Source organism: Hesperophylax consimilis, chromosome 14 (genome assembly GCF_061612785.1).
Source record: "Hesperophylax consimilis isolate HC1 chromosome 14, BYU_Hcon_1.0, whole genome shotgun sequence".
Taxonomy (NCBI): domain Eukaryota; kingdom Metazoa; phylum Arthropoda; class Insecta; order Trichoptera; family Limnephilidae; genus Hesperophylax; species Hesperophylax consimilis.
The window spans coordinates 14,732,543-14,759,633 of record NC_142849.1 but is presented as its reverse complement, the minus strand read 5'-3'; the positions used below and the strand labels follow the sequence as shown (position 1 = coordinate 14,759,633).

General features: G+C 33.5%; 2 protein-coding genes across 2 annotated transcripts; one reads left to right on the top strand and one right to left on the bottom strand.

The window, feature by feature from the left end:
• The first annotated feature begins 1,000 nt into the window (after nt 1–1,000).
• Nucleotides 1,001–20,518, top strand: escl (embryonic ectoderm development protein escl). The gene is made up of 7 exons (XM_089639256.1): nt 1,001–1,304; nt 1,416–1,552; nt 4,838–5,009; nt 8,900–9,199; nt 12,342–12,581; nt 18,234–18,386; nt 18,784–20,518. The coding sequence occupies exons 1-7, from the start codon at nt 1,263–1,265 to the stop codon at nt 18,985–18,987; spliced, it is 1,248 nt and encodes a 415-aa protein (XP_089495382.1). The 5' UTR covers nt 1,001–1,262; the 3' UTR covers nt 18,988–20,518.
• Nucleotides 20,519–24,354: 3,836 nt separating this feature from the next.
• LOC149417953 (NADH dehydrogenase [ubiquinone] 1 alpha subcomplex assembly factor 4) lies at nt 24,355–27,053 on the bottom strand. Its single transcript, XM_089639255.1, has 4 exons — nt 26,723–27,053; nt 25,638–25,726; nt 25,154–25,367; nt 24,355–24,568 (listed from the first exon to the last, which is right to left on the bottom strand). The coding sequence occupies exons 1-4, from the start codon at nt 26,865–26,867 to the stop codon at nt 24,429–24,431; spliced, it is 588 nt and encodes a 195-aa protein (XP_089495381.1). The 5' UTR covers nt 26,868–27,053; the 3' UTR covers nt 24,355–24,428.
• Between the last annotated feature and the right edge of the window lie 38 nt (nt 27,054–27,091).

The window sequence follows — 27,091 nt, the reverse complement described above, 5'->3', positions numbered from 1 at the left end:
TTCTTATAGAAAACGAATAATATGGCTAAAAGCTCAGATCTCATTGGTTAGAGCAGAAGGATTGGTTTGATCTCTCGCTCTCCACCATAATGACTCGTGTAACAGAAAGAGATGACGGAATTATGTCATTTGACTGTTTTCAAATCATTCTTATTTATACACGCGGGTTGTCATTTGCTGCCGAAATACTGTAATTTCGCGTCGAAAATATTGCGTGTTAAAGTTGTTCGTGATAAAAATACAATATTAGCCAGTATAGTGTTAGCGAGTTACAAGCATATTCATTCTACCTACGTAAGTTCAAGTTTAAAGTGAATTGACAGTTTTTAGGTTAGTCTTCCTCCACAACGTATAAATGTTATTTATTATATCGACCAACTTATTCATGTTATTGATTAGTGTTATCCTGTATTATCTTATTGTTTTGGTGAAATTAAAGATTTTTAAACATATGCAACCATGAGTTCAAAATAGGCAGAAAAATGTCGGAATTCATCATCGTACTGTCGGACAATCATGTTTTGGAAATTTTCTTCAGTGATTTTTTGCAAATTTCTCGTCATTTTGGGTTTCTTCTTCTCCGATTAACAAGTTTCATCTTAAGGAAATAAACTGTAAAAGTTTATTTTCTTAGTCAGATGAACTTTTGCCCGTGAAAAACATTTCGACATTTTTCTGCTTCAAGGACATTTTTATTTTTATAATAGTTTTTTGGGCTAGTGAATGAATAGGGTTGGCCGAGAGCAATTATGTTGTCTATGGTCGCATCTTTTTTTAAATGGCCTTGAGTTTCCTCTACCTTGTCTACTGCTCTGCTCCGCACGGTAGGTACTGTTTGTATGCTGCTTGTATATCTGTGGTTAAGTACTGTATAATCCCGTTACATACAAAAAGCCCGAAGATATCGATCTAGAGAGTGGTATATTTATGCCCGCGTGTATAAATAAGAAGAAGAAGACTTTAATATCTATGGAAAACAGCATTATGTTTTGGCGCGGGGAAGCATTTTCGTGAGCTGTCAAATCAAAATCTAAGTTTTCTACCGGTTTTCTCAGTCTAATTGAGAGTGGTTTATTTATCGTCTTATTTCTCTTTCATCGCCCGTAATTTATACCAGTTTATAAGTAGTTCACTGCACGTATGCATACCTTAACATCGATACCAACGAATGCATTTCTGTTATTTGTTCTTATTTAATCTTTACCGTGAACGTTTCTCTTTAATTCGGAAGTACTCCGACTGTCTTCAAATTATTTAAAAAAATGCTGCCGGAATCATTACAAGAATATTCCGACAATGAAGCAGTGAGTTCTGTTATTTGATTACATTGGAAAAAATGATTAAAATATTAGCTTTATTTATTTTTCAAAATGTTGTGATTGAGGGTAGTTAACTAACCTGAAATTAATGTTTAGGATGAAACGTCAAGTGTCGGAAGTGCATCCACTACAGATAACACCTCACGTAGCGAGACTCCGACTAGTAAAGGAAGAAAAGGGAAGAGAGGAAGAAAAAAGGTTCCAAAAGTCGTAAAGCCCCCATTCAAATTTACGTAAGTCAATAATCTCATGTTATGTATTATAACTATTAAAAGTATGGGTAATCTTTGAGGATCGCTGACCATGCTTAAGTCAATCTTTTTTGAAATAACACTTTGATTCGTTTTAATTACTATAAAAGCCAACTATTTACATCCGAGGGATGGAAGGTACCAATGACAAAATAAAAATAAATTAAGTTAAAATTTTTAACTTAATTTATCTTTCACAGCATTGAGACATAACCCACGAAAAACTGAAAGACTTTTGGCTTCCTTAACATTTAAAGTGAGTTTATTTAACATTTTGAAACCTCTATAATAAATATTGTTTTGTGTTGCCGATAAATTTTTCTTAGGAAGCCTAAAATCGTTGCAGCTTCTCGTAGGATAGCCATGAACTGTACTATTAACCTGTCCTGTAGTGAGTTTCTGGAAAGAAAACAGTACTGCTGGAGGGAGTTTTTTCAATAATCAAAATATAGAAAAATTTAAATGCCACCTCGTAGAGTATGTATAAAAAAACTACATATTTTTATTTAGAAACTAACACGAAAAAACAAATACTAAGCTATTTAGAAGGAAAAAATAAAAACAATTTTGCAGAAATCGCTAACCATCGAAATCGGAGCAGATTTTTTTTTTTACTTAATAAAAATCATATTCACTTACCACAATTTGAATGATGCCAAGGGGAATGAGAAGTACAACTTTTTTCACATATTATTATATACACTAACACTATTGTATTTTTACCATAAAAATTCAACACTTATTACTGACAATTATTTTTACTATATCAAGTGTGAAGAATAACTCGAAAAAGTCTATTTCCAATGAATTTTCACTAACGGGAATATTTGCTCTTATACCTGAGTTAGTTGAATCGAATTCATGAATAATGGGCGTAAACTTAACCTGATCCCATTTACGATGATCAACTTTTCTCTTTTTGGATGTTGAACAACTAGGGAGAGTTTCATCCTCATCAGATGTATCAGATTCGTCGGATGAGCTATCCGAATGTATTGGCAAATCATGAAGATCCTCGTAAACATCTTCATCTTCACTTTTGATTAAAATATCAGCAATGTCTTGTCAAAACAGGTGTCCAAATTATGAATAACCTAAAATAATAAAATGTCAATGATAATAACAGTATAACGAATAATATTTCAAATAGTTCACAGCACTAAGATTAAAATTATTGAATTTTTGTTCAAACTGTATTCAAACTGAAAACAGACACGTGAGGTAATTTTTAATGTAAAATGATTAAGTTATTCAGTGTAAACACAAACAAAAACCACAAATTTCACTTCACACAAGACGTCGCTCGCAATAAAAATGTTTTTTACTACCAACTGACAGATGGTGACATCACGGAATATTTTATTTGTGAATAGTAGTAACATACCTAAATCGCTAAAAACTTTTGAAATTTATGACAAACTGTCCCTAGATGGCCGTAACTTTCGGTTCTCCAGAAGAAATTCAATGATTAATTAATTTTAGGCGCTATCGTACGGGTATGGTCATACTCCTTACGAACTATTTTTGTCTCGCCGTACCTGTACGATCATACTACCGGACAGGTTAACACTCTTCGTACGGGTAAGGTATTTCTACCTGTTCGGTCGATTGTTGCTTACGGACGGGAAGGGTATTTTTACCTTTTGCGCCGGCTTCATTTTAATGGCAGAAAAGAGTAAATTATCCAATGTTTTTGTATGAATATTATATGCCAATATCTTTCTAAAGGTCCCTACTATATGTACATAATTATCGAATCGCAATACAATCCGCCGGCGCAAAAGATACCCGCCTGAAGTGTGTTAATACTAACACTTTTTAACATATAATCTGGTAACTTTTATTTTTTAACTTGAATATATATACTAGGGTATTATAGAACAAACATTGCCACACACTTAGAATATTGAGTTGGCGTTGCATTGTTTTTATCCTAGTATATCTGTTACAGCACAATATAGACCTCACCTCTGTTCTGAATTATTTCTATTCTTTTAACTTGCGTTTTATTGCTCAGAAAAATTACACTAATGCAGTAGTTCAGGTAGGATGCTACAGTGGTGTTGTAGACCAATTTCCTTGTTTTAGGGTATAATTTTCCCCTTATCCTACTTAACCCTAGATAACTAAACTGTTTTCATTGTTTCATTGTAACTACACTTTCGTCGAGTGGACTACGCAATAAAACACTAGAAATAAATCAAAAATATTTAATTAAGGTAAGAACTTGTTACATGGCACAAAAGTAAGGTTTATAATGAACAAATTAATATCAAAATATCAGTCTACACAGTGACCACACATGTCAACATTATGTGGACCACAAATAGCCTTTCTACATCTGGTGCAACGGTGTTTGGTCATCCTCCAGGCCTTGGATGGACACAGGTAGCAAATTTTACGCACGTTTGACATAGATGGAACCGGAGCCTCTATTGTAGAAGATTCGCCAACATTAACAATAAATATAAGAATATATGAATGTACGTACCTTAAAAATAAAAATTGTTGTCACAACTAAGTTTTGTCCAGCGGACGACGAGATGGTCATAGGGCACGTCCTAGTATGTGTGTGGCCGCAATCGCGTCACGTGCTGCACTGTCTACTCAAATTAGGAAGGTAATTAAAGACTCGAGGTCGGGGAGCGGGGGGAAGTAGGTGACGAGCGATTAGTTATCTAGGGTTAAGAAGCCATTGGTGCAAAACATTTCAAACTCCAGCGGGAACCAATGGCATAGTAAAACCAATGGCACGAAACAGAATGTATTTGTCAAAGTTAAACCATAGTGATAGGTGGGGATGCCAATGATGTTAGCATTAATCTTGGCAAATATTAACTAAACTGCTGCGCTTTTAATAGGCACAGATTAAGGAAATTACACTTCGTTTCTACTTAATTACCATAAGAAACATTGATTTCAGTCGGGGGAGATTTCAATGGTACAAATGGTAAGAATATTAAAAATGATTTCCATACTGCAATAATCTATTCATATTCTAGGTAGTTAGGTAGGTACTAGTCTGGCGAAGTAAAATAGTAAAATTTATAAATTGAAAAAATATGGAGTATCGAATGTCATCTTTAAATGAAAAATTACACATAAGAAAGTTTTATGAAATATTAATTTAAGTGCATATTTTTCCTATGTTTGAGTTGAAACGAAACGTAATTTCCATAATCGGAGCACATCAAAAGTGTGGCGGTTCGGTAAATATCAACCGAGTACAGTTCATTGTTATTAATCTGATAAATATGTTGATTGCAGTTGTAGTGCGAAAGAGGATCATGGGCAGCCATTGTTCGGTGCGCAGTTTGTCCACCACCTCGGGCCCGGGCAGCCTCAGATATTCGCCGTGGTGGGAAGCAACCGCGTCAGTATCTACGAGTGCCCCGAGGCCGGGGGTCTGAAGCTCCTGCAGTGCTATGCTGACCCCGAAGTAATATTATTATTGAGTAGATTGTCTGAATAGATTACATTAACTCTCTGTCATCTGTTACCCTATGTCATCTTTGGGGATTCTGTGTATTGTACAGTGTCAGCAGTTGTGTACTATTAAAGTATCTGCAGGCCCTGTACACTACGCCCAGCTTCTGATAGACTAACTTGACTCTGGCTTTGATGGAGTCAGCTGGAGAATTCTAATTTTAAAGATTGAAAATAGGTGTATTTAGGCATTTTTGCCAAAAATTGTACATTTTTATGCATTCCACTTCGGTTACTTTTATATTTCACTTATCGCTGTCCTAGTTCTTATATGTTCAATAGGCCTTTTTTTGCAAAACTGAGTTATGAATGCCAATATGTACATTAGCCTATTGCGCATTAATGAAGATAAAAAAAAAACAAATTTTTTGGTTTTTAAGTGACATTTTCAGCATTTTTCGAATGCTAATATTCACTCACCGAACAATGTTTTAGTTCTTATTTGTTCAAACTCCCGGATATTGAACATTCAAACACTCAACGTTATGAATATAATATATTTTTTAAAGTTCATAGATATTTGTTCAACATCCCGCCGAACGTTAAGGGCTTGAAAGTTCAATCTCCACTTTCAACCAATCAGGAGTCGGCTAGTTAAGATGAGCGGCCATGTTGGTTTTTATGTTCTTCCCACTATCCCCGGAGTTGCGCATCGTTCCACTAAAAATACGTTTAATTGCGAATATAAACTGTTATTGAACTGATAAATGACGTCACCGACTCCAGAATCATTAAACCTTAGACCGGTAGCTCAAATAAAAAGGTAAGTCTTAAAATTAGGTTATTTATAGGCCTTTTCACAACATTTTACATGTACTTCTTGAATTTGCTAGGCAAATATACAGGTGCTCCTTTTATTATTATTTATTTACACAATTAGGGCTTTTAACTAAAATGAGTCTTAACAAATTATATTAGTGCATTAAAAGTTATTTTTATTCAAGAAATACAACAAAAGAACCAGGACATGGAAATGTGCAAGAAGTGGACTGTCCTCATAGTCTGATTGAAAGACATCTACGACACATATTTAGTCCGTTATCACTGCTGAGATCGCTGATAAAAACGAAGTCCAGATCTTTCAATTTTGAATTCATTCAATTAAAAGGTTCCGATTTTTTGTCTTTTAGACAATCAATAAATTCGTATGCAGGAACTACAATAAAACCAACTAGGCCCAAGACTAACAATAATAAATGTATTGTCATACTAGTGCAGACCCATAACCCAAATCGCGGGATATTATAATATTAGGATTTTAAGAGCTGAAAGTATTTAAAAAAATAATATTTTACTTACAATAATCAACATAAATAATAAGCTCACGGCAAATAAGACCTTTCGAAAGAAGAAGATATCACTCAAAATTTTTTTAATGGAATACCGCACACAGTCTCAACTGCTCCCAACCATCTGGAGCCAGTGAGACTATGGCATCCCCAATTGAGGTATATTCTTATATTGTGAGGCTGAAGTTAGTGTGGAGGGGGAGGAAGAAGAAGAGAGAAGGTAAGTAAGTACGTATTCAGATCTGGTCACCAAACACGGCTAAAGCCATTTCAATTCTGATGGTGGTCTTTACACCGTCATGTTATTTTAAATGAATAATTTATGAAATAATAATACAAATGAATCAAATAAAATTTACTTACACACGCCGGGGTTTGAACTCGCGACCTCTGGATCTCCAGTCAAGAGCGTTAACCCTAGACCACGGAGGCCGTAATACGTACGATGTAAGAATATCTCACATCACGCATGCACCGACAGCCTATAGTAGTATATTAGCGGTCGGTACCTTTATACTTGTACATTGTTTTCAAACTTACATAATATTTGAATAATTTATATAGAGCAGTTTTTGTGAAAAATCACCTCAAGGACACTGTTTGTATCTTTGAAAGTAATACTTCAAGACAACTACTACCTAAGATAAAAGTAAAGTGTTTGAAATCTGAAAATCACCCTGTATATACAATTTACCACTAATTAGCTAATTGAACAAAAAATACCTCAAACTTATGGGAGCCAAATTGTTCAATCTCCAGACGATATGTTCAATATCCAAAATAATTATTCATCATTTTCAAGCCATGTTCAACGTCCACCATTAAATAAAGTCTTAATATGGGCATATTATAGCTTCAATCTTCGAAAAATAATCTTTAAACATTTCCTGTTACACTTACGTATAAAACGAAATGACCAAAATTGAGAATTTGCCTGTGAAAACAAAAAAAACGTCTCCTGTAAAATTTGTTAAATGGTCTATTGAACGTACAAGCACTAAGGCAGCATTATATGTTTCCACTAATACCAGATTACTAGAAGTCAGAAATGTTGGCACTAACTACCATATTATATGTACTTCTCTTGTACCGGAATACTTATTCCGAATAAGTGAACATATTCAACAACATATTGTTGCTGGGGCAGTTCAGTTATGTAATAGAATTGCATATTAAATTTTACTATTTCTAAGTAAAAAAATATAATGAACAAATATAGTCACGGAATGGATGTAACGGTTTCTGTATCAGAGATGTTCAACAAGATTTTTTTCAATGTTGGTCCAAATTTATGTAAAAACTGTAATAGTTCCCTAAAATCTATCATTTAAGCTATTTAAGGCACCACAAATTTAATCTTACGTATCTAAAATTAATTACGAAATCAGACATTGTTTAATTGAATGTAGTTATTGGGACATGGTAAAAACAAACTACCGTTTGATATAAGGATAAACAACCACTTTATATAAACATAAAAAAATTATACGTTAATATTAGCTCAGGGAGTTGGAGCTGGCAACACGGTATCACAACCTCATACATAAGCTCACATTTCACCACAACCTCAAATAACACATCTGCCCTGATGATGGACACTGCAATGCTGTCGGAAACGTTGGCTAAAGAAGGAGTTAGCGCAACACGGCATAACACCCCAAAAACAAATAACAAAAAAAAGGATAAACAAGTTTGACAGTTGTATTTAACTGACTAAATAAAGTATGTTAACACATTTCAGCCGGGAAAGGTAGTTCTACCCGTTCGGTCGATTGATGCTTAAGGCCGGGAAGGATAGTTCTACCTTTTGCGCCGGCCTCATTTCAATGGCAGAAAAGACGGAATTATTCAATGTTTTTACATGAATATTATATATCAATCTCTTTGTAAAGGTCCTAACTATATGTACATAATTATCGAATCGTAATGCCTAAGTCTTTCTTTAAATTTATTTTCGTGTCTTTCGTTTAGATCAGTATTTCAACAAAAGGATAGTATATTATTTGTTAGTGAAATTATTCAATTCCTAGAATGAGGATTTTTATGATTGTGAAACATGATTCGAATCTCTTTCTCCGTTCCGCACCCACTCAACTCTTATGTGCAAGCGAGCGAGAGATGTTGGGCGTATTTAAAGAAAGCAAATTCCGATAGGCGGATCGTAATAAACATATTACAAGGTTAATTGAGTTGCATTTCAAATAATATTCGATTTTCGTTTAGCACTTTTATAGCTTGGGTATGCTGAGTTACTATGTAGAAATTTTTACTAAAATATTTTAATTATTTTCGAAGATATAGTGATTTAAAACAAATTAAAGAAATTCGACGGGACCTTTATTTTCGCCCAGACTTAATGGTGAAAACAATACCCGACAGAAATGTGTTTATAAATTTGCATGTTAAAAATATACAACTTTTCAATTTTATATTTTACATAACCATGAAAAAACCAATTAAAATCGTAGGTTATGACAAAAACGCAATGTATAAACTTGGGCGAAAATGCTCATTTGTAGTAATGATGTTATTTTCTTGTCCTTCCCGTTCTTAGGCTGATGAAAACTACTACACGTGTGCCTGGTCGTACGAGGAAGACACCGGGAACCCACTCCTTGCCGTGGCTGGCTCTCGTGGCGTGGTCCGGATCTTCAGCCCCACAGCACAAGCCTGCATAAAGCACTTCATCGGCCACGGTCACGCCATCAACGAGGTCAAGTTCCATCCTAAGGATCCGAACCTGCTGCTGTCCGCCTCCAAGGATCATGCTCTCCGCCTGACCAACATTCAGACGGATGTTTGCATCGCCATCTTTGGGGGGGTGGAGGGACATCGAGATGAAGTTTTGAGTGCTGTAAGTCGCAGTCTTTTTTTTACAAAGCTTACAATAACCAAACACAATGTTTTTTTTACAATGCTTACAATAAGCTAACCCAATGTTTTTTTAAATTTAATTTAATTTATTATACGCCCATAAGAGTTTTACAAACTTTTGATAATATGAACATAACAGTTCAGTGAAAGAGTAATCAATATTAAAATTTGCATTTAAAATTATACAGAACCCATACAGAAGAATGGTATTATGCTAAACTTAATTTTTATTATTACTGAGGTATGTTATTATAGCCTTCTTGTAACTATATTCTGTGCAGTTGAACACATCTACAATTATTATCAGTAGAGAATCACGGGATGTGACTTCCATTATTCCACTTTAAAAAAAAATCTACATAATGTACTCTGTTCTATATATAAATAAAAATGTTAATGTTTGTTTGTTTAAAATCTTAAATCTCCAAAAGTTCTTCACCGATTGCTTTGAAATTTTGACACAACTTTGCATTCAAATACACATATTTTATTTTATTTTATTTATTTATTTAAACGCCCATTGGGCTTTTACATACATTGTTATTAGTGTTATTACATTAACTATGTGACATTGAAAAGTTTACGTACATATATAAATAAATATAAATAAAATAGTTATTATATCTGTAGTACATAAATGTTTTACAAATAATACAGAATACCATTATGGAGAACAGTTTTTTTTTTCTTTTTTTACTTACTTAGAAAAATAAATGGATTGAAACATATGTATTTATCTACCTATATTATATAGATGTCACTCTATCTACACAGGCAGACTGAGCTACAGCAACGCATGGCAGGGAACAGCTAGTTTTAAATATAGAATTGTCTGCTAAAATATTATTAATGGTAGGTAGGTACTTTATTCTTTGTCTGGATTTTAACCTCTCAGAAAAAGACTTTTATTTACTTTGTGTTCCTTTGCGAACTGTCAAAACGTGAAAATTTTTGTGTTATTCACGAGTTTTGTTAAAAGCTTCATAACTCACGTTTTGGGAAACGTAGCCTCATTCTAAAAAATGTTTTGGAAAGATTATGAAATTCACTATCGTATTCTTTTGTTATACGTAAATATTTGCGTTTCTAAATATACATTTTCTGAAAACGTCAAAAATATGTAAAAATCGCTGACCATTATTTCAAAGCTGTGAAAAATGTACTTTTTTCTGAGTATCATAAAGAAATAACACTTTATATATTGAAGAAATATAATTAAAAACTATTAGTCACCTCAAAATATTAACCGTCCAAACTAAAATATTTTTAATAAATTATTTAGAAACGCAATAAATTATGAACGAACAAGATGACAGATCCAATCGACTTAGATAATGCACCTCTACATTCCATAGATATTCTTGAATACAGACGCGTAGCGTTATTCATTATCGATACTCTGTTTTTTAAATCATGGCAATCCGTATACTAGTGATGGAAATAAATCGATTTTTGTAAAATCTCGCGCGTTTACGTGAAAAGACGTACTAATGTCTTGACCGCTATTATCATATTTACGTCTTTTGACGTTCTAATGTTCCGAGTGGTTAAAATATTATTTTTATGTTCTAATAAAGGTAACTCAACAACAGCTTCTTAAAAATAAATAAGTGAATGTTTATGAAATTTATTAGTACATTTGAACTTAGTTATAAAGATCTCGACAATAGTGAGTTCACGGCTTTGATGAGCACAATATTTTAGTTCAGGCTTATCTTCATATAATTGTTGGCTGTTATAACGAGGTCGATTCAATTGATATGTCGTGCAAATAATTTTGTCAACAAAATTTCTGAATACTTGAATGGGCCGTTGGGTCTGAAAAAAAAACCAAATAATTGGGAATAATTATTTTCGAAGTAAGTAGTAACAAACAAAGGGGCGGTATAGCGCTGCTGTTAGCTGCCCAATGCACAACGGCGGCTGGCGGAAATTTCCTATCCCGTTAAGAACGGATTGTTATTTTTATGGCACTGCCTGTGTAAGATTGTCCGCAATGTGAAACATTGCTATCCATCGGGCACAATGTAATATTGTCATAAAATTTGTGAAAGTCATGCGAAATTTGGGCTTTGCAAATTTGTTCCCTTTTTACGTCTTTTGTATTACAACTCATCGTCAATTTTGTTTTAAAAATCAAATAAATATGTTTATGAAGGTACTTAGTTACGAGTACCTACATCCCTGCACGGGGTAAATTTATGATAGTGATGCACAACTTTTTCAGCAGAGGAGCCGCTTTGCCTATTTTTCAAACAGCCCGCAACCTACAAGTCAATTTTTTTTTTCGTTGGGGGGACGGGTTCACAGCGAAATTCAACATTTACGGTTTCTGTTAATTCTTTAGAATTTGGTGTTATGCAAACTGGTTCTTCAAATTTAGTTCCATTTAGGACATGCAGCGTAATTTAACCAAAACTCTATTAAAAAATGTTCTCAGCCAGGGTTTTCAAGAATTACCCTAAGCGTTTTGATTTTTCTCTATAACCAAGTGGGCCGTATGAAATTGACATGGCACGAATTGGGCCACGGGTTGTGAATCATTGGTTTGTGACAAGTAAAATTTTACAGCCGAAAACTATAACACTCGATAACAAAACCATAACAGTAGTTATTTATGACAAGTGAGATTTTTACAAGCGGCACAATCTAGTGATAAGAAATAGATAATTTAGTGATATTTTTCTTGGAAGCCCTGAACCAGGTGATGATAGTTATAATGCGTTGATTGTTTTGAGGAGGAAATTGAGAAGCATGAAAGAGCAAACTTTAAAAAAAGCATTGATTATAAATTTGTTTAATAAAAACATATTTTTTTAATAAGTAATACTTACTCATATTTTGAAAATATACTGTACATTTGAGAATATATTGATAGTAGAGGTAGGCATATGACTTTTAAAAAACCTGTTTTGGATACAACGAGTAACGGCTATAAGGAGCAAATTTAGTCAGTCCCCTCGTGCTTGTTATAACCAAGTTTGACTGAATTTATTATTTTGTACAGTTTATCCAATAATTAAAAAGCTTTGCTCCTTTGTTGTATGAAGCTTCTTTGTCTAAGTATTGTTTTCATTTTCGTTGATTGTAAATTGAGTTGAATTGTTTTCTAAAATTGTCAGGACTTTGACATCAACGGTGAGAAGATAATGTCCTGCGGGATGGACCACTCCCTGAAGCTGTGGAGGCTGGACAAGCCGTCAATGCACGAGGCCATCAAGCAGAGTTACAACTTCAACCCTCATCGGAGCTCCCGCCCCTTCAACTCTCTCAAGGAGCACTTTCCTGACTTCTCTACCAGAGACATCCACAGGAATTACGTCGATTGCGTTAAGTGGATGGGTGATCTGATTTTGTCCAAGGTAAGGTTATATGTAACTAACTAATCATAAGACCGTTTCTCCGTAGGGGCAGGCAGAGAGTTTGGACCGCCACACAACTCTGTTTTGGCACACACACGCTTGCTTCTTTCACATTCATACATACTTTTATTATTTTGACTCTTGATATGGCCGGACTCGACCATATGAGTATCCTTTCTTAATCTTATTCATTATATATTTGAATGTGTGCTTAGCTTTACAACACTTCTAGACGAGAATATCTTAAACATAATAGCAATATACCGCCCACCAAACTCCAGCAAACCCCAATTTCTCAAGGAAATATCTTTAATCCTATCTAACATAAATAAAAAAGAAAATGTTTTGCTTGTAGGAGATATTAACCTAGACTTGTTGAATTGCCAAAACCCACTCATTATAACATACAAAAATATAATGTCTGATAATTATTTAAGTAGATGCATCTGCGACGTAACAAGAGAGGCAATTGTAATGGGAAAAGTTACACTTACATACTTGTTTAGATCATATATTTGTCCGATTTAACAACGGTTGCCAACAAACCGATGTTTTTTCATCATATGTGAGTAAAAATATCACTTTAGCGGACCATTTTATAACCGCAGTTAATTTTAAATATGGTACAGAGAAGAAAGCTTCAGAACAAGGGGAGAATGTTTCGATTTTATCTCAAAACAAAATCAACAAAAATATTCTTATTTTTAATTGGCATAGCTTGTTGGAGGAACAGAGTGCAATATATTATACAGTAAAATTAAAAAGAATTTTAAGGAGTTGTATGAACAAAGTAAAATAGTTTTGTATTTTAAAACTAAAAACAGACCTCTCGCTATAAAATCTTGGATAACTCCGGATATCTTAGAAAACATTAAAAAAAAGATTCACTATACGAAAAGTGGAAGAATTCTCCTACCAATCAATTATTTGAATTAGAATATCTGTACCCGAGAAGCATACGGATGCAAGTCCAAAAAGCTAAATGTTCAGGAGAGCCAAAATACTTTTTTTTCTGTAAGTTTGGTCTCATAACTTCTGCGGATATTCATGATAATTGATTTTTATTTTTTATCCTATTGAATCAATTAATTTTGTATCGAAAATGAGAAAATAAAATAAAATATTTTATATGCAAAGCCTAAAAAAAATGTTTTAAAAAAAGCATTGTGGACTTGAGTCCTTCTGCTTCAAAATGATATTGAATATTTTGGTATGACACATGGTATATTATAAAGGGATCAATGTTGAAAACTTCACTTGGAAGTAAAATAATAACTATATAACAGGTAAATATAAATATCTATTTTATTTATATTTATATTTCCCTATAAATAAAATAGATATTTATATTTACTAGGTAAATATAAATATAAATAAAATAGATCAATGTTGAAATTTCATTTGGAAGTAAAATAATAACTATATAACCGGTATATATAAATATCTATTTTATTTATATATTTTTTTATTCATTTATAATTATTTTTAAAAATTATTGGTATTTTCCATATCTTCGTCATCTGACAGAGAAAAAAAAGATTAAAAAAAAATAAGTGTAAAAAAAGTGCAGTGGCTCTGGTACCCACTGTAACATCTTTTGTAGGACACCAAAATTTGGTGTATTTAATGCGATTGGAATTGTATTTACCTGGGGCAATACCTCCGGGGTGCTCAAAACGGTTCCATGATAAATCGACAATTCAACACACCTTTAAAATGTGATATAAAGTCATTAGAAACGATGAAAAAAATAAATTAAATCTAACCTAACCCACTTAACCCAGTTAATAGAGATTTTGTTCTTCACTTTACCATCACTTTTCATGACTCTATATAACTTTTTAAAAATGGGAAATTATCATGAATTATCATTTTGATGATTTATCCGGTCACCGCTCAAAACACCTCTCCTTTTTCTTCTAATATAATAATATTTAAATTCAGTTTCCTGAAAACCATTTTTATACAGTAGCATCCCCGACACATTTACGTCAGCTCGTAGCCATAATACCGTTGATATTAGGAAACCCTTACCATTCATGTTCTTCTTTCGATATACAAAAGGTGATTGTGAACCAGTTTTAAAGGGAATTTAAATATTTGAAATTTTCTAAGTTCATTGAGTGTACAATGTACTGATTATTAGTTTTGCAATATCTGATGAATTTTTCCCGTTAATTTTTTTTGTCGTGCGGTAAAATATTTGGAATTGGGTAATTTTTTTGCCCTTTCAATCGCTGAATGGACAGAGTCTACTTCCAGGTAATAAAAATTTAAGATGAATGATCTTGAGGTTTTTAATTTTTTATAAAACCTGCCATACGTAGGATATGGCTATTGTTATATTTCTATTTTGACCTGCACAGTTGTCAGACCATACGGTTATTTCTTCAACGTTATTCCCCATATCGCTGTATATCCACTTTAAGAGGCAAGAAGCTACTTCATTTGCCACCTGTTTTCCATCCCTATATAGTCCATTCAGTAGTATAATGATGAGGTAAGGTAAATGTAAGTAAATAAATAAGTAAGTGACATGGTCAGGTCTTCAATAATAATATCACCACCTATGTTTCCATCAGTCTCTTCAGAACAATTCTGTTTCTTGAGCCTCGTCATACATTCATACACGGAAATACTCTTTTTCATCATTATTTATTGTAGGAATGCAATAAATAATGATGAGAGCACTGGGATTGTTCTGTTTAGTTCCACAGAAAACATAGAAATTAGAGGCAGAAGGACGCAAAATGGACTTGAGTCTACATTCGAATGTTTACTTCCATGGAAAGCGTAGTAATGTTAGAGGCAGAAAGATGCAAGTCCAATGTACATCTTTATGCTTCTACGGTGTGAATGTGCTAATGGTTCTTGCATCCTTATAATATTTTTGAAAATACCATAAATATTCAAGATAGGGCTTGCATCTTTCTGCCACTAATGAACATGATAATTTACTTCATGTCTTCATCAAAAACTCATTTCTTCAAATTTTGGACTTGCATCCGTATGCTTCTCGGGTACAGATATAAAACTTTTAGAAATCAGGTTACTAAAAAAATTATCAAATGTAAGTCTACCTTTTTTAACAATAAATTCAAAAATTGTTTCAGAGATACAAAAAATACTTGGGATGAAAAATAAATAATATATTAGGACGCAAATCTAAAAGTAGTTGTGACGAAACAATATCTAAATATATGTTAAACACGAACAATGAAGAAACAGTAGCAAATAACTTTGTAAAAATTTCAGGAATAGTGTTAGCTCTATGATACATAAATGTGAATATTTAGCATCGACCGTCAAACCGATAGAAGTGCAACATAGTATGTACCTACCTAGAGCTACCTGCCAAGAAATCGTTATTATTGTTAGCAAAATAAACCATTCAAAGTCACCAGGGATTGACAACATTCAAATGTGTGACTTAAAAAAACATATTAATATTTTAGGACCTGTTATATATAACCCAATTGGTCGATTAATTTTAGAACAAGCGATTATACCAGATAAACTTAAAAGTAGCATCATTAGGCCAATTTACAAAGGTGGCAAACATTCAGATATACAACATTATAGACCAATTACCATTTTACCAGCCCTAGAAAAGATACTTGAAAAATACATTTCCATAAAACTTAATAAATACTTAGAATCATTCTACTTATTAGATCCTAACCGGTAGGAATTTCAGAAGAAAAAAAGCACGGAAATGCTTCTTCGGGAATTTTCAAATCACATTAATCACGAATCAAATCTTAAAAAACATGTTTTGGTTTTGTTCATTGATAACTCGAAGGCATTTGATACCATTGATACAAAAAAACTACTAGGAACATTAGAGGCAATAGGAATCAGAGGAAAGTTGCTAGTTTTATTAAAAAATTTACTAACAAATCGACAAATATCAGTAAAAATTCGAAAAAAATTTAGCAAAAAAATAAATATCTCAACAGGTGTCGCACAGGGGCCAATTTTAGGGCCAACCCTTTATATTATATACGTTTCAATTATGAGTAGATTGTTTTCCTTCGTTAAACATTTTGTGTATGCAGACGATACGACACTCTTAATATCACACGAAGACCTGATTACTGCAATGAACCTTATGCAGCTTGATTTCAATGCCCTACTGAAATGGTCTCATGACGCGTGCCTCATAATAAATGCTAAAAAAACTAAAATCATGCACATAAGATCTCCACTCGCCAGATATAAGGAAACGCATTCTCTACATACACACACATTTGACTGCATACGTAAAAATGTTGCACAGCCCTGTTGCTGTGGAACCATTGAATTTGTCGAAAAACATGTATATCTGGGTGTAACCATTGACTGCTACATGAGATGGGATGTAGACATTACTAATGTTTTTAAACGTTTACAGGCTACTTTTCTTACATAGTAAGTAGGATTTATAAAATAAAATACTTCGTGCCTATAAGTACCTTAAAATTAATCTACTTATCTCTGGCCGAATCCACTATCCTACATGGAATTACGTCTTGGGGACATTCATGTAAAAAAAATATAAGGTACATATATACAAACGTTACAAAACTCCATTATTAAATTATTAATCCATAAATACACAAATGCACACAGAAGTAACATCAAAATAATGTACAAGTCTTTGAATGTTTTACCTGTTAGAGGATTATTATTGTAGAATATCAAAAGTAAACGAATTATATCGTCGGATTCCTTGTATAAGGAAAGAGTCTATCATAAACATAACACAAGATTCACTAAAAATGATGGATTAGTGGTTCCGAAATGTACCAATAAGTACGGAGAAAGAACTCTAAACTACATTGTGCCCAAGATATCTAATAATCTACCAATGTTAATCAAAAATAATACCTTATGTACCACTAAAGTCAAATATAATCTAAGAAAATGGCTATTGTACACAGATGATATGTATTGAGGCCCTTGTATAGCTAATTGGAATTCACAATGGAACTTAAAAATATATAGTAAATTTTACCTACCTATGTATGCTAAATATGGATATTCTTTCGATGTGACTGTTTCAGTTGTACTTGTCTGATATATAACGCTTATACTGCAACTATATTTTTATTTTTTTCTATTCTGTTATATTAACTTAACCGTGTCATTGAATGGAGTGTTGTTTGTATGTACCTGCTGACAAACTGCAAAATCAGTCAGGTTTAAATTGTAAAAAAAAAGTACCTGCTGACAAACTGCAAAAGCAGTAAAAAGGAACAAATACAATTTCTTTTATCTTATATGTAGATATAAGATAAAAAAATTAAAATTATACAATTAAACAAAAAATATAGTACAATAGGATGCATACATGTACAATATCAAAAAATCCCACACAACAGGCATCGCCAGTTCGTGGGTATACTCATGCTCTATTATGCGGCTAAGACCACAAATTATAAAATTATGTTTTAAAATAATAGGAAATATTTATAAAACAAATAATTCCGTATTCACATAATTATAAAAAAGCAGGTAAGTATCTGTGTCATCTCCAGCGACTTGTATTTTTGTATAATATTATGAAGAACGTTAATATTAATTTTCGATATTTCACTATATTCTGTTCTTAAAATTCTTGTAAAAGCCTGGCTGGGGATAAAACCATATAAAATTTTAAAAAAATTTCAGTCGTGTGAAAACGCCATAGTCTGCTGGAAGCCAGGTCGCCTAGAGGACAAGGAGTTGCGGCCCGGAGACAACACAGCCACCCTCATTCACCGCTTCGACTACAAGGAGTGTGAAATCTGGTTCATCCGATTCGCTATTGACTTTGCACAAAAGGTGAGACTGTAACCACAATATATTTTTCCACTTGTTACTGGTTGTATATATATTCTACAGAACCTTGAATAAAACTGAAAAAAAATCTATATAACCTAACCTATTTTTATCGACTTCTGTTTTTTTACTGTTAATATAGCTAAATTGCAAAGCGCAGAAAGGGTGTGGTTCATTACTTGAGGTGATTTTGTACAGAAAAGGCGCTATACAAATCATTTTAATATTATTATCATTTGTTGGTGGCTTGCCACTTCACACCACTCTTCATTCCGGAGGAAGCTAGCCTTTTTACGGTTGACTCCGTCTTCTACCAAAATTTATTTCTCTCCAACCATCAGTCGCATTCTCCCATCAGCCAAACTAACACCATCATTTATTATTATATTTTTGTTTTCAGACCATGGCACTAGGAAACCAAATAGGCAAGACAATTGTTTGGGAACTTGACAACGGTGACCCTTCACTATCAAGAGTGTCGACACTGCAACATGGAAAGTGCGTGTCGGCCATCAGGCAGACTTCTCTCAGTAGGGATGGGAACATCCTTGTCTGCGTTTGTGATGATGGAACCATCTGGAGGTGGGACCGCCAAAGCTCATAGCAGACTTTATCATAAATGATAACGATGATTACAGTTATTATCAAAACTGATGATAACGACAGTTACTGTTATTATATTGCAACAGCTGAAAATATAAGACTTATCTTAACCGAAATGATGATTACAGTTATCATTGTAACTGATGATGTAAGAGTTATGTAAATTATCTGAAGATCTTAGAATTATCTGAACTGATGATATGAGGATTATCTTAACTGATGTAATAATGATTACAGCTTTTATTGTAACTGATATGCAATATATTAACCGAAGTAACAATGATTACCTACAGCTATTATTGTAACTGATGATATTAGAGTTATTTTAACTGAGGATAACAGGTTATTATTGTAACTGATGAAAACAATGATTGCAATTAATATTGTAACTGATGAAAGTATAGTCGCTGTTATAATTATCTTATGCAGTATTAGCATTTAAAAAAAACTTTGTCAGGAGTCATTGGGACTATGGCATCATCATTTGGGGTATGCTGTGAGGCTGAAGGGAATGGGGAAGGGAAGTAGATAGAAAAGAGGAACGTTTTTAACTACATATCTGGAAATTCAGATATAGTCTAAACGTGGCTTAAGCCATTTGAAGCAACTTTTCAATTCAGAATGGGGTATCTGCCACTCTGGCTCTGCTGGTATATTGGCTTGGGTAAAGAGTGTAATGATTAAATACCTTCGGGACTTCTGGACTGCAGACATGTTAAGACCAAAACACATATTTTGTTTGAGTTACTGAACATATCTCTTATTGCTGACATTAAGGCTGTCGTCCCACGTGTCGGTAAGCAAACGACGTAAACCAAATGCTGTAAGACCCTGCACAGAAAAGTTCCACACTGAACTGCGCTGCAGATCATTACCTTACTACAGCTAATTTAATTTTCTGCACAGGGTCTTGCAGCATTTGGTTTATGTCAATTGCTTACGGACCTGTGGGACTACGGCCTTAAATGTGACAAAGTGTACTGTACATTTCGCTTTTTATGTTATAGGTAATTACAGCAAAATTTCTGTTCTGTGACATCTCGGGACAGTAACGAATCAACACACCTTTGAAAAGTGATAAGAAAAAAAACTAGCTTATAAACCTAACCTAACTTAGTTTTTTCAAAAGTGTGTTGAATTGTCACTGTCCTGAGATGTCTGTTTACCAAAATTTGATTGGTTAACAAACAACTTGTCGCAAACAGTCGGTACGTGTCGCTTTTGAAATCAAAAGACCGCGTAGCCACCAATCATCGTTGGTTGAATTCTCGAATCGTCAAAACTAGATTTTTTTCATAACCTCTCTGACAACCAAACAGTTGCTGTAGCTGTCATTCTTTGTTGACTGTTTTGTTCTTAGCATTGGTCTAAAGTCTTCGACGACGTGTGTGGCGTCAACCTCATCTGGCTGGACGCGTGAGACTGGCGTCGCCGACGAGTTTACATGTGCCTGTATACGATCCTCTGTGTAGCCATATGGCGGTTGTCGCCAAAATACTTTGTCACTCATATATTATTAGTCCTGCCTTTAACCGGTCAGCAACGTAAGCAGATATACACGATAAAATAACGATAGCAGTCAAGTACAATAAGCGTGTTTACACGTCAACGCGTGTGTTTCCACAAAAATCGTCATAACTCCGTTATTCTTCTAGTGACATCCCTAAAACAAAAAGTAGAATATTCGTATTGAATGAAGCTTCACATCTCTATTCAAAGTTATCCATAGAAACCCGTAAAAAGACCTACTCAGTGGAAGCAAATTTTACCCGCCAAATCGTAAAACGACGCCAAGAAAGCCGTTTGACGTGCCGACCCGCCTCGCAAGTTTAATTATTTTTTTTAAAATATATTTTGTATGAAATGGTCAAAAAGTGAAGTGACAGAATTGTTTATTGTACATTTGTACGATGAAATAAGTGTTTTTTTTTACATTATCCGTGATTTTAGTATCGTTTTTACATAAAACATTACAGGTGAGTCATTTTTACAATATTTTCATGTTTCCATTCTAAATTTAAATATTTACAAATGTTAATATTTATTTATGATACAACAATTTGAAAGCCTATTTTGTAACCTTTCTAAAACAGTTTTTACTATTCGGCTCCGTTCAGTAATGTTTCATTTATAGAGCTTTGATTGTGAGGCGGTAATAACACAACGTTTTCGTGAAATTGACATTTCGTTTAAGACATCTTAGCTTCAAGTTCGCGAAAAGTCGGAGGGGTTAAACAAAACATTCTTGCGTATCAAATTCTACCCCTTTCATAGCATCAGAGATGTGCAAAATGGGTACCCAAAACCATTTGAAATGCAAAATGGAAATGGGTCAAAACTTTTCCATTTGAAAATGCAAAATGCAAAATGGTTTTTAGAAAAGCATTTCAAATGCAAAATACCTATTTTCAAAAATATAGGCATTGAAAATGCAAAATGGTTTCACAGGTCAAAAAATTAAAATAATTATAGAATTTTTAAACAATATTGTCATTTAATAATGGACATCAATGTAGAACAAACATGTTACATGAGGGTAAATCCAAAAACACCACGACAACGACTACGGATTATGAAACCACAAAAAATTTGCACGGGACTAATGTTGCCAACGTAAAAACATAGAAACTGCTATGTAACATTTAATATTACAGCGTCATGGCCCCATGTTCAGTATTTTTTGTAATGGTATCACTCAATTGCAAGGGCTCCTACCAGTGAGCAACTTGACAAATGTAAATTATCTCTCATAGCGAGGTTGAGGACCGACTGATATTTGGGGCTTATGAAAAAAAGGTGAGTGGAAATAGTAAGAAGAATGTTGCAAAAAAGCATTTAAAATGGAAAATGCATTGAGAAAAGCATTTAAAATGCAAAATGCAAAATGGCTTTTAGAAAAGCATTTAAAATGCAAAATGGAAAATACCCATTTTGCATTTTGCATTTCCATTTGAAATGGATTTATTTGAAATAAAGCACATCTCTGCATAGCATTGATTTCTTCTGTGGAAAAGGTTCTGGTATTTTCAAGCTTTTGTCACATTTGTCATATCATCATCAGTTGATCAATCGTAAATCACCATCAGTTTGAATATTTGACATTTGAACGGTTCCCTTTAGGACGGGTTGTTTCGGAGTATTTGAACAATTCATCAAATTTCAACGTTCATTTGCAAGTTCTGTGAAAGATTTTTTCAAGTTTTGTTTTTATTTCAGTTTTGTCAAGCAACTAGCCTATAATGTAATAACAGAACTTGAATTGGACTTTCACAGATCCCAGAAATGAATGTTGAAATTTGATGAATTGTTCAAATACTCCGAAACAACCCGTCCTTAGACTCACTATAATCTTAATCCATCTCTTGAAGAATCTCGGATTAAGTTGAAAATGTTCTTACATTATTCCTTTAGTGTTCCACTGTATTCGATCTCAACCCCTCAGGCTAATTTGTTCCCTTTTGGGAACAGCTCATAGAAATCCTTACAATCATGAAAAATATTATTTAAACAGTGTTGGAAAGAGAAAACAACACGCTTTATATTCTAATCTAGAAGTTAACCACAGAAGAATTAAAATGTGCATCTCTGTGAAACCAAAGTTTCCGACCGCAATTTTAGAAAAATTTATGAAACTTTGTGAATTTTTATTTTTATTTTTTTTGTTCATACAAAAAAAAATAAAAATAAAGACAAAAAAGTGGGGTAACAGTAATGTTTATACATAATGCATTAGTCTAATGTTTATGTTTTTTTTTCTCATTATCAGACAGAGACATTTTTTTAAAACTTTTTATGTTTGCATTCGAAGGTTTAATACGTTCAGCAATATTCCATTTATTCTCTGAGAGAATACGCCAGAGGCCTGTGGGGTTAAATCTTCGAGGGACGACAGATACTTGCGTATCTGTGGAAGAATGGTCTAAGTAATAAGTCATATTTACTTACATAAAAGTGTATCTACGAATATCTTTTTTGTAGAAATTTAAATTTAAGTTTTAAATTTAAATTTGAAAATTAAGGCTGACTCTTGATGCTTTTTGTATTATTATGTACATAATAAATTAATATGTATTGAATAAATCTTTAAAAAAAATTTAATAAACTTTTTTTATGTGAACACCGCCCAAGAGTCTTAAGGCGGGGGTCTCCAGTGATAATGTTACCACTAAAATTAAAAAAAATGTTTGCGCAACATTGGGGCAGGGGCACATGTTTTTGATTTCGTTGCCGATGAAAACAAAAAAACGTAGCCCCGACCTAATGTTTTGAAAACATTTGGTTGCTGTATACCCGACTTTAACTGTGCGATACTTGTGGGACTATAGCAGTCATACTCAACCTGCAGCCATACTCAACCTGCACAAAATACATTTAATATCAGGAACATGGTTTACAAAATCTGGCATTCTATATCACATTAATTTGAGATTAATTGCGACTTTGACGTACAGACATTGAAACCAAAGAGGATTGTCGTGTCAACATCAGATCTGGTATAAGAGTGTTGCTATTGCACATGCTAGATCTATCTCCAAAAAACAAAGATATGATAGACAAATATGCGCGCAGATAATTTTGCTTGTGGCAACACATACATTTTTGACAGCTTCAAAGTTAAATGCGTCACATTCACAGTGTTGCCAAAAAAAACGGGGGTGGTGGGTTTCATGATATTTTTTGTCACCAGTACTAGTGTTGCCAACGAAAAAATCTAAAATTGAAATGGAATTACGTATCTACCCCCCCCACGGATTTCGAAAAATAGGGGAATCACATAATATGATGTTTTTGGCTGTGCGGAATTTTTTTCAGCGAAGTTCTGTAACAACCCTCCCCCCCCCCATGGATTTCAAATATTTTGTGGGGAGCACTCATTTAGAATTTTTTTGTGGGGGTAATAAAAGGGGGAATCAAGCTCACGTAGAATATTTGTGGGGAATATGTGGGCAGAATTTATGCGAGTTCATTAGAATTACTGCAACTGAAATTGAAAAACTGCGACATTAGGCCAAGATCCGTTGGCAACACTGACCAGTATAGTGTTGCGGCCTGCGTAACTTTACAAACATATGAATGTGGCCCGCAGAAGAAAAAGGTTGAGTATCATTAGACTACAGCATCCTTATTTTTCCATTTTTTTTTTTTTTTTTAATTGCCGGCAACCCGGGCGTTTATTGCAATAACATGATCAAAATTACAAACATGAAAGTAACCCTCCTCACTAGAAGATTTCTGATCTGAGGCGGGTACGAAGAACATTGAGAGGTTGAAGGGAGTGGGAAGAGGAGAGAGACGAGTAAGAGGAAAGTAACAAAGGTTTTATTGTATACATAATAAAATAGATTTTTTTTCAACAATTTATTCTAATAATTTTATAAATAACAAAACTTTTGGTAAAATAACGATTTTTTCTAAATTCTATAATGTACAGTAAGGCGACCATTACTCATTATTAAATCCGTCAGTTTTCATATTTTTTCCAGCTTCTATCTGTGTGAAGTTAGTTGACTTTCCAAATTTAACCATATTCTTCTTGTCGGGTATAAATACTTCAAAAGTTTTGTAGTAATGTAGGATATGGCCTGAAAAAATAAATTGTTATTCAGAATGGCAGTCTTAGAAATGACGGTGGTTAACCTCGAATGAAGAAAAATGAACATTTTTCTACCCAAACCTTTACAATTCAATAAAACATTTTACTATATATGTAATAATCAATTAAACACATTGTCTTGCTCGTGCTTAGATGTGATTTCCTTCCTTCCACCTAACCCCTCTCCTACCTAACCCCTCTCCTACCTAACCCCTCTCCTACCTAACCCCTCTCCTACCTAACCCCCACCAAAGTTCATGTTCTCTCTCTCTTCCTTGTTTCCTCATGGGCCTTGAAGATGACTCATTTTGATTGAGCGGTTGTTATAAATCTTGTCGAGTTGTACCGTGTGGAGGTGATTCAGAAGTCAAACGTAACCTAACATTTGAATCTAATTTAATTTGTTCTAAAATCGGTGTTGCCATAGTACTGAAAATCTTTAGTTATATTTTAATAAGTTTGTAGAACAGTATTTATACAATCATAGAATTCAGGGTGAACTTAAACTAGCTAGCTATACAAATAAAGGGGTGTTAAACAAAATATTTTCTTATTTAAACTTAATATTACTTACAGACAGTATCGTGGTTAAGTTTGTATTTGGCGGCAATGTAGAGCGTTGTAAATTTGTCCGGCTCGTAATGGTATCCGTTGATAAATTCGAAAGATTGTTTTAAAGTGGCGTAACCCTCCGGAATTTCGGTTGGTTCCTTGTATCCCCAATCGAAGGATCCAACAGGATCACGGTCGAGGGGGAGAGGTCTGATTTGGACTATTTTCTCAGCAGGCTATCAAAAATAATACATAAACATTATTGTTGAAACTACCTACCAATAAGATAATAAAAATAATTGTAGTAAAAAAGGGTGCTGCGATCAAAGCTGCTTCCCATCCAAAGCTATTTGGATTGAAACTGACCACAGCATCTGAATTAATTTTTGTGTGAATTTTTTAGGCCTTCTAAGATAGCCGTCTTAAATTTTGGTGACTCGGAGGTAATGGGTTAAATCGTAACACCTAGTGGTGCTCACGGAAAGGAGACGTTTAAAGTTACTCACCAGGTCAGTAGATGATACAAACACATCTTTTAATCGGCCATCCAGCATGAGATCTTTTCTAGACAACTCTTCCACTAGATTAGGATTATCTGAAAATACAAATTATTTAAAAGTGGACTAAAATTTTTATTCACCTCTCACTTCTACTCTCAAAATATTAATATTTTATATTTACTCGAAGAGCGATCAGGGAGCCAAAGTGTTTTATTTATATTAATGGCATGTCATAAAAATTAAGGTATTTTGCTATTGATAGAAAGGAATGCTTTTTTTTTAAATGTCTTAACTTCTTGATCGGCAATGCAAAATTTTCATCATTCGCCAGTTGATTCCACTTTCGTAATAACCTACTTGTTTTTTGCACACTTACGTTTTTGTAAATTTTACCGTCATTTGTACCGTTTGTATTATTTATAAAAATAGTATATAATCTAAGTAGTTTCCACAGAATAACTAGTTATATTCAGAGAAATGATCTGTAAATAGTATCCTTAACCTCTTGAACAGCCAGCATATACTTAAGGATACATTTAAAAAATCATTTCTCTGAATATAGCTTGCTATTCTGGGGAAACTACATAAGGTAGATTATATATAAAGTGAGGTGAATTTTCACAAAAAAAGGCGCTATACAAATCACCATATATTATTATTTTTACAAATAAATAAACACATTATCTGGTAAGATGGTACAATTTCCAAAAACATTATTTTGCCAAAAACAAGTAATAGAATAAGATTAGGATAAGAACACTTTGCATCGGCACACCAAGGGTTAGGGATTCGCTGGTGAACAAGGGGTCAAGGAAAGACGAGGTTACTTTAATGGACTTTGTTTACCGAGGGACAAACTCGACTCTCGACGTAAACATGTTATACTCTTTGGTGACTGAAAGGGGTAGATTAGTACAAATCATAAAACACAATTTGTTAACTTCTGAGAAATTCCTGAAAACTACCTAACTTTGGCTATATCCCTTCTCTTCCCATTTAATTTTAATTTACGTTAGAACGGCGGAATATTAAGAAACTAATAAGTATTTAAAATCTAAAGATACCTAGGAGTAATAAAGCGTTATGCATACCTCTTAATACGTTTGCCAACGAAATCTCATCAGATTTATATTTAGGAGCTGCTACAAGCTTATCCTTAGAGATGGCTCGAATGGCTCTATTTTCTATGTTCCAATCTTTGATGGGTTTTGAGAGAATACGTATTGCATTACCCATTTTGCATAATTCATGTAATCAAGAGTGCATTCAGAAGAGAAAAAATCTATAGTGAATTAGTACAGTTATGTACTTCCAAGAAGCATTATGTAGAGCTCTAAATGTTAATTGATTAATTTATCTTTTCGTTAACTACAGATTTCTTACACTTCGTAATCGCACTGTCAACTTTGAATTCTGACAGAAGAATATTGTAGGTTAGGTAAGATACTTTTTTCAGTTTT

Coding starts and splice junctions, on each gene's coding strand:
- escl (XM_089639256.1), top strand. CDS start 1,263: ATGCTGCCGGAATCATTACAAGAATATTCCGACAATGAAGCA. Junction 1,305..1,415: donor AATATTCCGACAATGAAGCA/GTGAGTTCTGTT, acceptor ATTAATGTTTAG/GATGAAACGTCAAGTGTCGG. Junction 9,200..12,341: donor GAGATGAAGTTTTGAGTGCT/GTAAGTCGCAGT, acceptor TAAAATTGTCAG/GACTTTGACATCAACGGTGA.
- LOC149417953 (XM_089639255.1), bottom strand. CDS start 26,867: ATGGGTAATGCAATACGTATTCTCTCAAAACCCATCAAAGATTGGAAC. Junction 25,727..26,722: donor GTTGGCAAACGTATTAAGAG/GTATGCATAACG, acceptor TTGTATTTTCAG/ATAATCCTAATCTAGTGGAA. Junction 24,569..25,153: donor ACTTAACCACGATACTGTCT/GTAAGTAATATT, acceptor TTATTTTTTCAG/GCCATATCCTACATTACTAC.